The following is a 14,194-nucleotide window of genomic DNA, read 5'->3' as shown; positions in this document are numbered from 1 at the left end:
CTGGGCCAGATTGAGAGCACAGTTCGGGTCTCTCAAATTTATTCCAGAATACATTCCACATGGGTACCAGGTGGAAGCCAACCCTCTCATGATCAGAAAACCGGTCTTTATGTAATAGTGAGCAGTGTTAAGACTTAACAGTGCTTCAGAGCCGTGTCAGGGGAAAAAGGGAGACCCAGGGAGTTGGCAGTATCCCTAAGTCCTAGGACTTACAGAGCAGAAATTCTTAGCACTCTGAAGAAGGCACAATCTCAGGTGCCTGGGCTAGCCAGGGCCAGAAAGAGTAGCAACTTAAGCTGTGTTCTTAGGATGGGTGATAGGAAGATGGGAGAGAGGATGGTGGGGTGGGAGGGGATGAGAGAGACAGCAGGGTCATCAGGAGCACCCTAGCTGAAGAGCAGGACCATAGAGGAGCAGGGAAGGAAAGAAGGGAGGGTGAGAGCTGGATGGAGAGCCACAGGCCAGCACTGAGTTCCCAGACTCACCAGATGTAGACGAAGGTGCCCACCATGAATATGCTTCTCAGGGTCCCAAGCCACACACTCTGAATGTAGATGAATTTCCCAGACTTATACTGGCATTGAAGATGACATCGGCCCCATGACAACATGGCTAGAGGGTCCACAAGGCTCCAAATTGAGAAAGCACTTTTCAGGAAAGCCAATCTCTCCCTTTATGAGCACACTGAACAAAGGTTAACACGGAAGCGAAAGAGTCTGACCTAACAGTAAATTGCCCTCTTATTTGGGTGCCAGACATTTATCTGATAAGCAGTGTTGGCAGTACTTTGTCAGTTTCCTTCTTCTCTGCCTCCTTTATCTTGTCTTCTCTCTCACAACTCTCTGTTCTCTTGAAATTCCAGCATTTTCTCACCATTATTGTGGTAGACAGGATAATAACTGCCCCCCCCCCCAAGATGTTCATGTCTCAATCTCCTGGAGATTAACCACCTCTGTCTGTCTGTCTGGACATCCTCTCACAGAGGGGTCCCAGGGAAGAGATCAGCCAGTCAGGGTACAGTATAGCACCGATGAAACACACAACTTTCCTCTAGCTCTTTGATACTTCCTTCACCCCACTATCATGACCTCAATTCTACCTTACAAATCAGATTAGACCAGAGCATGCACACTGCTACAGATAAGAGACCCCAACACAGAGAATCCAGGAGAGAGAAACCCCTCAGGGCCAACGAGAAGAGTAGAGATATCAGGAGGATTAGGGGAAGTGGGGGAAGAAAGGGGGAATCGATCACAAGGATCAATCTAGAACTCCCTCCCAGGGAGACGAATAACGGAAAAGTGGGTGAGGGGCGATGGAAGACGATGTAAGATATGGAAAAAATAATCTATAACTTAGCAAGGGTTCATAAGGGAGAGCGAGCGGGGGAGGGAGGGGGAAGAAATGGGGAGCTGATATCAGGGGCTCAAGTGGGAAGAGAATGCTTTGAAAATGATGATGGAGGCAATGTGTAAATGTGCTTGACATTTTGGAGGAATGTGTGGTTTGTGATCAGAGATGTAAGAGCCCCCAATAAAAGTATAAAAAATAAAAAAGACCTGGGCATTTTAATTAACCCTACTGTCATGCACTCCTGGTAGTGCACTGGGTTGAGCGGTGGACTGCTAACTATAATGACAGCTGTTTAAAGCTATCAGCCCGTGCATGGGAGAATGATAAGGCTGTCTATTCCCGTAAAGATGACAGTCGTCTCAGAAATCCTGTAAAACAGTTCTGTTGTCTTATCAGGTTAATAGGAGTGGGAATGGACTTGATGGTGGGGGTTTGGTTCGATATTGGCTTATGCTCACATGCATTATGTCACCCAGGCAAACTAGTGCTGACTTAAGCTTCGCTGAGAGCAGAATAGTCAGCTAAATCCAATGCCCTACACCTTGATCAAGCTACAGGGAATCTCTTGAAAATCCTTGGGACATGCAATGTTCTTTGCCAATAGCGAGAGTTCCGATGTTAAGAGTCACAAATTTGTTTGCTTTTGAAAGATCTTTTTCGTCGTTATAAACATGTAAATACCACAGTGGGGAGGAGGGGAGACAGAGTACATGAAAAGCTCACAACATTCTCCCTGTCAGAGGGTAGCCACGGTTGACATTTTGAATGTCTTCCAGATCTCTCTTTATGTCAATACCTTGTTCTTGTTGTTAGGTGTAGGCGACAACAAGACTAACAGTCCTGACTCAGGACCTGCTCTAGAACAGAACAGAACACTGCCTTGACAGCCGTTTGTCAGTCCATCTTGCTGAGATCTTCCTCCTTTCCCCTCCACTTTAGCAAGCATGATGTCTTTCTCCGGGGATGGTCCCTCCTGATAACCTGTCCAAACTACGAGGCAAAGTCTCACCGTCCTCCCTTCTAAAGAACATTCTGCTTGTGCTTCTTCTAAGGCAGATGGATTCATTCTTCTGGCAATACTTAGTCTGTCAATGTTCTTTGCCAACATCATAATTCAACTGCATCAATTCTTCCTTGGTCTACCTTATTTATGGTTTCATCTGAATTATATCATCCAGAAAAACTAGTGTTTTCTTAAGCAGAATATTCAGCAGAATTGTCCAGCTTTTGCATCCATGAGGATGATTAAAAATACTATGGTTTGGGCCAGGTATATCTTATTGCTCAAAGTGACATTCTTGCTTTTTAACACTTTAGAGGTATCTTTTGGATCAGTTTTGCTATTGTATTACATCAGTTAACTTATTGACTGTTGCTTCCATGAGTGTTGATTGTGTATCCAAGTTAAATGAAACCCTTGACAATTTCAATCTTTTGACCATTTATTGTGATGTTGCTCATTGATCTATGTGATAGTTAGGCTTTATGTCAACTTGGTTGGAATAGGACTCTCTGATTTGGCAGTTAAGACATAGTAATCCCGAATGATGTGACCTAATCTCATGTAATGAACTCCAAAATGGGATCTGCTATGATCAACCAATCATAAAAGATTAGGATAGAATGTAACATCCTTACTCAGGTCACAGCCCTGATGCAATTGAAAGGATGCTTCTGTACAGGTGAATGGCCTCGAGTATAAGTGAATGCTGCAGAAAACTTGCTTGCTTTTTGCTGGGCCTAGATCTTGCATCTAGCTCATTAACTTCCAGTTCTTTGGACTTAAGCCAACAGCCTGCCATGTTTCCTGCTGATCCTGGGAATCATCTTTGGCCTACCATCTGATCTACTGACCTTGGATTTATTGACCTCTTCTAGCACCAGCCTGTCAGCTTCCTGTCAATCTTGAGTTCATCAGCCTCTATAGCTCCAAGAGTCAGTAGAAGCTTCTAGCCTAACATCTGACCCATGAACTTGGAACCTGCTGGACTTGGACTTGCCTTGCCTACTTCTACCACTGTGAGTGATCTATATGTATACACTTGCTCCCATTAAGTCAATGCTGACCCATAGCAACCCTATAGGACAGTGCAGAACTGTTCCTGTGAGTTTCCACAATTGTAGCTCTTTATGGGAGCAGAAAGCCTTGGCTTTCTCCTGTGGTGTAGTTGGTGGTGTCCAACTGATGACATTGTGGGTTGCAGCCAAAGGCATGACTATGCCAGTCGGGCTCCTTATTTACTTCCCATGCATACGTACACACACATATATAAACTTCACTGATTTGCTTCTCTAGAGAACTCAACCTAAGATAGTCCAGCTGTGATGATTTTTATTTTCTCTATGCATTCTGAAAGCTAAACAGGGCCACTGTGAGTCAGAATAGAATTGATGGCAATCTGTTTGCTTTGAAAGCTGTTATCTTTAATCCTCATTACTAAGTGCTTCAAGTCTTCTTTACTTTCAGCAAGCATGGATGTATCATCTGACTATTGCAAGTTATTAAAAAGTCTTCCTCTGATCCTTAGGCCATATTCTTCTTCACAAAATCCAGTTCTTGGATTGTTTGCTCAGCATACAGATTAAATGGGTGTGGCAAAATTATACAACCGTGATGCGAACTTTTTCTGATTTTAAACCATCCCTTTGTTCTAGCTGAGTGACTACCTCTTGGTCTAAGTTCAGGCTCTGCATGAGCACATTTAGGTATTCCCATTCTTTACAATGTTATCCATAATTCATTATGATCCACAGAGTTGACTGCTTTTGCATAGTCACTTAAACATGTAAGCATCTTTCCGATATTCCCGGCTTTCAACCCAGACCCATCTGTATCAGTGATATTTGGTGATAAGAACACCAAAACTAAACTAGAAAGTTGGATTCCAAAGACCAAAATCTGTGCCATTGAGTCCATTCCAATGCAAAGTACCCGTATAGGACATAGTGGGACTGTGCTTCCCAAGGCTCTACATCTTTGTAAGATCGAAAGCTTTTGCAATATCCCTTGGAGCTGCTGGTGGCTTCTCACTGCTGACTGCCAGCTTCGGTTAGCTGTCCCATATGTGACCCACTTTACCACCAGAGCTGCTAGAAAGTTAGGCTGGCAGCTAGAAAGCATGTTCTTGATGATGAAAATGACACCAGAGACTGTATAACAGAATTGTATATCAGAATTGTGCAAGACCAGTGTCTTAGTCAGTGCAAAGACCTTTTTTGAATAACATTAATGGCAATTACACATGTGGGCCTCACTGTATGGAATGCACAGGAGCCAAATCAACCCAATATGTGAACCGAAACCATGGAGACACTTGATATCAACCGAACCAGACCAGAGACCAACTGCAGAATAGATCATATGTAAGTTCAAGCTGAGATAGAAGAAAATTAAAACAAATCTACCAGAATCACAATTTGCCTTGAATATATCCCACTTAAATAGAGGCCATCTCAAGAACAGATTTGACACGTTGAACACTAATGGCCAAAGACCAGATGAATTATGGGAAGATCAAGAACACCATACTGAAGAAAGCAAAAGATCATTAAAAAGAAAGAAAAGACTAAAATGGATGTCAGAAGAGTCTCTAAAATTTGCTCATGAACATAGAGGAGCTAAAGCAAATGAAAGACATTATGGAGTAGAAGAGCTGAAGAGAAGATTTCAAAGGGTGACTTTCAAAGACAAAGTACTATGATGAAATGTGCAAAGACCTAGAGTTAGAAAACCAAAATGGAAGAATATTCTCAGTATTTCTTAACCTGAAAGAACTGAAGAAAAAAAATCAGGCTTCCAGTTACAATGCTGGTGGATTCTATGGGCAAAATATTGAAAAATGCATGATGCATCAAAAGAAGATGAAAGGAATACATAGTTACTGTCCCCCAAATAATTAGGTAACATTGAACAATTTCAGGAGCTAGCATATAGTCAAGAACCAGCAGTATTAAGGTACACAGAAGGTATTTGTGAAAAATAAGGCTCTGAGAATTGATGGAATACCAATTGAGATGTTTCAACCTATAGATGCAGTGCTAGAAGTGCTCACTGTTCCGTGCCAAAAAATTTGGAAGAGTTACCTGAGTAGAAGAGATCCATACTTGTGGAACTTCCAAAAAAGGTAATTTAAAAGAATTTGAAATGATCAAACTATATCCATAACCTTATATATCACTAATATCACACAAGGTAATTAAAAAACACTTGTAGCAGTAGATAACTGTAACAGGGAACTGCCAGACATTCAGCAGGATTCAGAAGAGGACGTGGAATGAGAGCTATCACTGCTGGAGCCAACATCTAGACACACAAATAAGGGTACTCAATGCTATAAACATGACCACACTAGCTGTACTGTCTATGCACCCTATACACAATGTATATAAGCAGTAGCAACATGTTGTTTTATTCAAAATCAATGCTAATCTTTTCCTGTTTATTATACAGATCTAGGATATGTTATGATATTTAATGGGTACAAAGTGTTTTAATGTTTAGATGGGAACATATGAATCTGCCCATTTGTGAGCAAAAACAGTTAAATGTTAGAAACTCCATATGGTTCCATTCAAGAGGTGGATAGATGATAGTTTGTGATAGTTTGCCAACCATCCCTGACTGGTAGATAACTACCTGGAACTTTTGTTCCATTTTCCCAGTTAGAAATGTTTTAGAACCAAGATACAGCCTTCACTGTGTGCCAAGGAATCTTAAAAATATTATTTTATTTATACTTATTAACTTTCTTTTTAATTCTTACATTTCTCCACCCCTGCCCCCCACCAAAAAAAGTCATAGTAAGGAAATGGTGGCTTAGAAGAAATGAGTGACCGGCTCGAGGTCCCACAGTAAGTAGCAATGCTGGATTTGGCAGTCGGGGTCCACAGCCCAGTCTCTCAACCACCACATATCACTGCCTCAGCATTCTCCTCTCCCATGCTGCCATGAGAGTTAAGTCTTCAGGATAAATTTCTGGGTCCAGGAGTGTGCACATTTTTCATCTCCATTCATTTTGCTCAACCACAAAAGGCAAAGCAAGAGTAGGTCACCACCTTTTATGAGGATTTAGTCAAACAAGAGGCGAAGAGGCGGACTATGTGGGTACGGCTGAGCTAGCAACGGGTCTGGGTGTTGTATGTATCAGGGGCACCTGGATCTGAGTTTGAGGAAAAGGAGAGATTATATCCGAAGTAGGCCACCATTGAAAACAGTCAAGTAGAAGAGGGACTAGGGGGACAATTTATAACCAACAGGTGAAAGTTCTAAGAAAGACTTTGGTTCAATGTAAGGAAGCAATGTCTGACCATTAGAGCCATCCTTGAGTAGATAAGCTTTCCTTGTGGTTGCTAGATGGTGACTGTAGTGATGATGATGATATTTTCAATTTATTCCATCAACTTCTCTCTCTCGCTTCTCTCTGCATTTAAACACACACCCCATCTTTTCCAAGCACTACGCTAAGCCTCTCTCCTCCCTTGTTGTCAAGTCTCTTGAAAGAGTGAGTCACCACATCCATTTCCTCCTTTCCATTTCGCTACTTGGCCCACTCCAGTCTGGCTTCCGCTTCCTCTGCGCCCACCACTTCTCTAAAGCTGCTGTTGCCAAGCATACACCAGCGGCTTTGTCACTAAATCACAGACCTGATCTGCCTGTAACTCTCAGTGGCTCTTGACACAAGGATGGGCAGGCACCTCCCTCCCCATCTCCCCTTAGCTTCCAGGAGTCCACATTCTCCTGACTCTTTGAACCTCTGTGACTTCTTCTCCTCAGATTCTACCAAACGTGTGTGTCCCTTATCCCTTAGGGGTTAGTGATCCTCCCGGGTCTGCCCTAGGTCCTCTTTCGTTCTCTCTCACGTCTTCTCTCCAACTTCAGCCACCCTCATAGTTCTAGCCACTATCGATATGCTCAGACCAAACCAATCTTACTGCCATCGAGTCAACCATGACTCCTGGGAACCCTACAGGACAGGATAGAACTACCCTGTGGGTTTCCAAGACTATTGCTCTTAATAGGAGTAGAAAGCCTCCTCTTTCCTCTCAGGAGCAGCTAGTAGTTTTGAACTTCTGACTTTGTGGCTAGCAGCTAATGCCACTATACCAGCAGGGCTCTTTTATATATATACTGGGTACCTATAAATCTATATTGCCAGCTTTGGATTTGTCTCTCCATGCTGTCAGTGATAGCTGCATAACCCAGAACTCAAGAAATGTGGGAGGCTTTTGGGGTGTGTGCAGAGATATAGTGACAGGTCAATGGTAGAATCATCACTTTCCATTTGGGAGACAAAGGTTTGTTTTCCAGCCAAGGCTCTTCAATTGCAGCCACTACCCACCTGACAATGGAGTTTGCTATGATGTCGAATAGGATTCAGCAGAGCTTCCAGCCCAAGGTGGAAGAGGTAGAAAGACTGGGTGACCTACTACTGAAAATCACCCGGGGGTAATCCTATGGATCTTGTTTGGCAGGGTGTGTGTGTGTGTGTTGGTTTTCATCCTGAGTTGGGGCTGATGGGATGGTGGCAATAACACAACTAAACATCCACAAGGAGGCTTCAGAAAGCTTGTGGAATGAAAAGATAATGGGATTTTCTCACAAACGTTTTGAAGTCCCCTCATGCATTCATTCATGTGTCCTACAAGCCCACTGCTGTTGAGTCCATTCTGACTCAAAGTGACCATATAGGACAAGTAGAACTGTCCCCATAGGATTTTCAAGGCTGTGCATCTTCATGGAAGCAGAGTGCCACATCTTTCTCCTATAGAGCAGCTGGTAGATTCGAACCAGTGAGCTTTCAGCAACACTTGCCCACAGCCTCACCAGGACTCCTTTATGTATCCTACAGATACCTCCAGCTCCACACTGTTCCAGACTCATCCTCCAACACAATCTGGAAATTTCTCTCCTGTGTTTCTTCTCTCAGGAACTGGGTCCACTCTCAGATGGCCAAGCTAGAAACTGGGTCCACCATCAGATGCCCAAGCTAGAAACATGGTCATTCATTGGTCACCCTCACTCTCATCCCCTTCATCCACTCAGTGACCAAATGCTATTATTTCACCTTCCTAAAATCACTCAAGGAGTCCTAGTGGCTCAGGGGGTGAGCACCTAGCTGCTAACCAAAGGTTGGTGGCAGGACCTCCTCCCCTCCCACTCCCACCCCTACCCCCGTCATTAAGGGGAGGACTTGAAAATTGATTCCCTTCAAGAATACAGGCTAGAAACCCCCCCAGGGAAGTTCTTCTCTGACAAAGTGTGTCCCTATGACCTGGAATCCTGTTGGCAGTACCCCACGGCAGCAACAACTAGAACAAAACTCAATTTCATCAGTTTTCTTCTCTACTGCAGTCCTTACCCTAGATGACCATCAACCCTCACCTGGTTGGATCAGTCGCTTCCAAAAGGGTCTCTTTGCCTAACCTGGCCCCTCCATTCTCTCCAGCACTTTAGGAAGAGGAGACTATCAACGCCTGAGGTCCAGGACTTAGACCTCTATTGTGCGAGTCAATGAGTGCTACTGCTCCTTACAGTTCTGAAGATGAATTCTGCTCACATCTGCCACCCCGCATGGTTCTCTAGGCACCTGAAATGTTGTATGGCCCAAAGCAGCAACAGTAACAAAAATTCACTGCCATTGAGTCTGACTCATAGTGAGGGCAGAACGGCCCCTTGTGAATTTCCAAGGCTGTAAATCATGAAGGGAACAGACAGCCTCATCTTCCTCCTAGTCTCTACTTCCCTTGGATTTGCTCCTCTCCAGTTGTGGTCCCTCCTCCGCTTCCAGGTTGGACACATTTCTACTCAACCTGAGATGCCCAGTCTCTCAGGTGTGGCCACTTCTGGTAGTAAGAGGCAACCAGCCAGGAACCACACCTGAATCATCGCAGCTGAGAGCAACAGAGTCCTCTCCATGGTGGCAAGCCGCCAAGGCCCGTGGAGGACAATAGGGGCATGCTGTGTACCCGGTGGAGGGTGATTCCTTGGAAAAGAAGCACTTGAGGGTGGAGTTTGTTCCCCGGCTCCTTTCTCAACACGCGTCTAGTCTTCCATGGCCGTGGGGAGACAACTAGTCTCCAGGGAAGAGGGACTTCCCAAGAGTATGGCAGCACCTCTGCTCCTCTACTTAAATCTTCCCACGTTTCTCAAGGAATCCTGGTAGCCCAGTAAGTCGGTGGTTCAAACCCATCAACCACTCTGCAAAAGACTGTCTGCTGCTGCACAGATCACAGCCTTGGAAAGCCTCTGGGGCAGTTTCACTCTCCTGTCCACTTGCCTTCAACAGGTTGTGATAGCTTTTCAATTCTTCATAGCTTGGGTCACCAACTGACATTTTATTATGTCTCTTTGCTTTTTTTTTGTCCTGTCCCTCTCTTCCACTGGAGTATAATCCCTGTGTCTCTCTCATTGCTATAATCTCCCAAACCAAGCCCAAGCCACTGTCATCAAGTTGATTCCGGCTCATAGCCACCTTTTACAGGATTTGTCAGACTCTAAATCTTTATGGGAGCAGACCAGCTCGTCTTCCTTCTGTGGAGTGCCCGGTGGGTTTGAACTGCTAAATGTGTGGTTAGCAGCCCAGCGCCTAAGCCACACTTGTTGTCTCCAGTTAACAAATGGTTCACTAACAGAAATGGGACCATACTCAAGCCTGGCAATATTTTTCTTCAATGTTATATTTTTAAATATAAACCATAGGAGTTATCTTCTTAAGTCAGCATTTAAGGTGCAAAACCCTGGGGGTGTGGTGGCTTTTAAAGGGGGCTGCTAAGGGAAGAGTCAGCCGTTTGGAAAACCCCAGCTGCACTGTGGCAGAGAGATGAGACTTTCTGCGCCTGTAAAGATTGACTCACAGCTGATGACACTGAGTTGCGTTTGTGAGTCAACATGATCCTGCATTGCCTACAAAGCATAACACACAGACCTCTCTCCTGCCACAGATACCAGAGTCGATGGCTCCTCCAGCTGGAACAAGTTGCTGGTTTTTCCACCAGTTTGCTCCAGGTGAAGGAGTGGCTTATTACAGGAGCCATGTTGGGTGAAAAGCATAATCTAGATGAACAGACAGGGCAGCAAGGTACTGTCTGAGAAACCCATGGGAATGGATGGGTGGAATGATCCCCAAAAACGAGCATCCCATCTCAGGCTCACTTTGGGCACCCGGGTCCAGAATCATTGCGGTCATTAAATTGCTCTCTCCTCATGACACCACCGCAGAACATAAAACTGGATTGGGGTAGTGGTGGTGGTATGCATATCAGATGAGACTGCACCCTATTTAGGAAGATATTTATCATTATAAACTGTTCTCATAGTAATCTGTCCTTACATATACAAATAATCTGTTTTGAAGAAATTGTGTGCTGGATGAAATCATTCCAGGAAGCCATGTCACTTGCCATGTGAGAATGTGACATAGGATCTCTTTGTTAATACATCAGGGAGCACTTATAACTCACTATGTTCTTTGACACCAGTTTAATGATAGCTAGTCTAAATAACAGGCCTTATTCTAGAATTTCAACACACATGTTTTTATTCAATATTTATTGACTAGTGAGCCCAACTCGCATAATAGTTAAGTGCTCAACTGCCAATAAACTGTAAAGGTTCAACCCACCCAGTGGCTCTGTAGGAAAAAGACTTGATAATCTACTTCCATAAAGATTACAGCCTAGAAAACCACATGGAGAAAGTTTACTGTGTCACACACGAGGTTGCTTGAGTAGCAATCAACTCATCAACCACCAGCAACAACAAACATATGAATCTAATCATGATTAACCTGAGTAGCAATATGGTTAACAATACAAAAAACAAAACAAAATCCTCACTGCCACTGAGTTGATTCTGACTCATAGTGACCCTATGAGACAGGGTAGAACTGCCCCTGTGGGTTTCTGAGACTGTAACTGTTTATCAAGGTAGAAACTCCAGTCTTTCTCCCAAGGAGCTGCTGGTGGTTTTGCATTGCTGACCTTTTGGATCACAGCCCAATGCATAACCATTATGCCACCAGGGCTCCTATGGATGATAATAACCAACCGTTAATAAAGATTTGAGTTGGGATCAGCTCCAAGCAGTAGGTCTCATAGCTTTGCATTTATTAACTTATTTAATTCTTACAACAACCATTATCCTCATTTAACAGATGAAATCAGGGTTCAAAAGGGGTGAAAGATTTGAGTCCATGTCTCCCAAACCTCAAAACCCAAAAGTCGGCACAATTACTCTGAGGGTGAAAGAAAGGATGTCTATGAAAGTTCCTTTTATAGCCTAAGATTCTTTTTTAAGGCAGCAATCAAATTTATAGGACTCACGCCCCATTCCAGGCATCATGAGAAGAGCTTTTCATGCCTTCTCTTTCTTATTTACCACACCCTTATGAACAGATGTGGAAACTGAGCCTCAGAGAGGTTAAGTGACTTGGCCAAGAAGACACGTAGGATTATGAGACAGGCTGCTCTAACTCCTGGCTAGTGAACTGTACCACCTCACCTTGTAGAAGCCAGCCAGCATCAGCATCAGTATCATCAGCACAAAGAGCAAGTTGGGATTAACCATTTTGGAATTATGGACAAGATACCATTTAATACTCACTAGGATGCTTATAAGGAGCCCTGGTAGTATAGTGGTTATGCGTTTGGGCTGCAATCTGCATGGCTGGCAGTTCGAAACCACTAGCAGCTCCTCAGGAGAAAGACTGGGCGTTGTACTCCTCTAAACAGTTACAGTCTTGAAAACTCATAAGGGGTCACTGTGGGTCAGGAATGGCTCAATGGCAATGAGTGAGTGCGTGAGTGAGGATGGCTATACAGGAATCTTGGTGGTATAGTGATTACATGTTGGGCTCCGATCCACAAGGTTGGCAGTTTGAAATCGCCAGCTACTCCTACCGCAAAAGATGAGGCTTTCCATTCTCATAAAGAGTTGAAACCCACAGGACTGTTCTACCCTGCCCTACAGGATCTTCAAGAGTCAGAATCGACTCGATGACAGTGAGCATTTTTACATTTAGGATGGCTCTATGCTGTTGGTTAGGCAGTAGGCTGGTAGCCTCAAGGTCAGTGGTTCCAACCAGCCAGTCGCTCCTCAGGAGAAAGATGGAGCTGCCTGCTCTTTTAAAGATTTACAGTCTTGGAAACCCTGTGTAAGGTTGCTATAAGTTGAAATAGACTCAATTGCTGTGGGTTTAGTTTTTGGTTAGGATGGCTGTAATAAAAAAGACAGACAAAAATAACTGTTGAAAAGGATGTGAAGAAATTAGAACCATCACCCACTGCTGGTGTGAATGTAGAATGGTACAACTACTGTGGAGACCAGTCTGTTGGTAGTTCCTTAAAAGATTAAATATAGAATTATCACATGACCCTGCAATTCTAGTTCCTAAATGTCTGTCCAGGGGAAATGGGAACATATGTTCACATGAACATGAATATACAAATATTCGTACCAGCTGAAACCCAAGTGTCCCTCAACTGATAATGAATGGATCAAGACAATGTGGTGCATCCATACAATGGGCTCCTGGTGAGGACTGAAGTGCTAGTACATGCTACCACATGGGTGGACCTGGAAAACAAATATATATCCTGAGTGAAAGAAGCCAGACACACAGGACCACACATTGCAGAAGTCCAATTCTATGAGAAGGTTGGAATAGGCAAAGCCATAAATACAGAGTATGGATTAATGGTTGACAGGGACTGTGGATAAATGGGAGGTAATGGCTTAGAGGTGAAGGGTTTCTTTCAAGGGTGATGAAAATGTGCTAAAATTGGTTGTGATGATGGATATACAGCTCTGAATATGTTAGAAATTATTCCCTTGTACCCTTTAGATGGGTGAATAGATGTGGGGTTTTTTTGTTTGTTTTTTAAATTATTTCATTGGGGGCTCGTACAATTCTCATCACAATCCATCCATCCATCCATTGTGTCAAGCACATGGATGCCCTCATCATTCTCAAAACATTTGCCTCCCACTCTAGCCCCTAATATCAGTTGCTCATTTTCCCCCACTCCCCTGAATAGATGTTTTATTAACTATATCTCAATGAAGCTATTAAAAACAACAACAAAAACACCAGTGACCAAGTTTCTTGACATTAGAAATCTATGTTTCCCATTTATAAGCTGGTCTGATTCTCTCCCTCTCAGCCAGCATTCTCACCAGACATGCTCTAAAGTCCCAGTCTCCTGCTCCTCCCCCAGGAATCCAGAGTGTTACCCTGCATTGCCTACCTTCTTGGGGCATGCCCTGCCCTGTTCCCCTGGCAGGCCTAAGGTAGAGAAGAGCAGTAGCCCTCACCCTGTGGCTTCTTTCTACAGCCACCTGGTGCAACTTCCTCCTAATCAGCAGCTGGCCGGGAGAAGCACATCTCAGATGTACAAACCACGTGCCATTCCAGTTGCATGCTGCAGGAATACCATAGAGGGTTCTGGGCCGTCAGTCACAGCCCGGGTTGGAGGCCATGCCCACACACCACTTACCTAACGTAGGAGAAGACAAACATATGCAGGATCCACTTAATGGTGCCATAATTCATGCTGTGGATCCGGGTGACTTTGTTTGTCTCATACTGGAAAGCATCATTCCAGCTGCAGCAGGCTGGCATGGTGGGAGAAAGCTGCTTTCTGCTCAGGGCTGGACTAGCACAGGCCTCTAGCAGCCCCCACCACTGCAAGCCCCTAGTATCCGGACCGTGACGTGTGCTGGTTCCTAGCAGGAAACCTTACTTCAGCGCTCCTCCAATGACTGCGAGCGAGGGCGGGTCCTGGCAGCTGTCCCAGATGTAGTTGGGGATAAACAAGAAGAGGCAAGTCCTACAGGCGGTACTGC

The 14,194-nt window shown here is 44.2% G+C and overlaps 1 protein-coding gene across 2 annotated transcripts in view; it reads right to left on the bottom strand.

Annotated features, from left to right (window-relative positions):
• Positions 1 to 13,986, bottom strand: part of P2RX7 (purinergic receptor P2X 7) — a 59,386-nt gene extending 45,400 nt beyond the window's left edge. For both annotated transcript variants that reach the window (XM_045296784.1, XM_004709587.2), the window contains exon 1: positions 13,846 to 13,986. In XM_045296784.1, the coding sequence (XP_045152719.1) occupies positions 13,846 to 13,970 (125 nt within the window). In that variant the 5' untranslated portion in view covers positions 13,971 to 13,986. The remainder of the gene's footprint in view (positions 1 to 13,845) is intronic.
• Positions 13,987 to 14,194: the final 208 nt, after the last annotated feature.

The sequence above is a fragment of the Echinops telfairi genome, unplaced genomic scaffold (assembly GCF_000313985.2).
Source record: "Echinops telfairi isolate 266 unplaced genomic scaffold, ASM31398v2 ScPeMD7_7412;HRSCAF=8450, whole genome shotgun sequence".
NCBI classification, from domain to species: Eukaryota; Metazoa; Chordata; class Mammalia; order Afrosoricida; family Tenrecidae; genus Echinops; species Echinops telfairi.
This window is presented reverse-complemented; position numbering and strand designations above follow the sequence as displayed.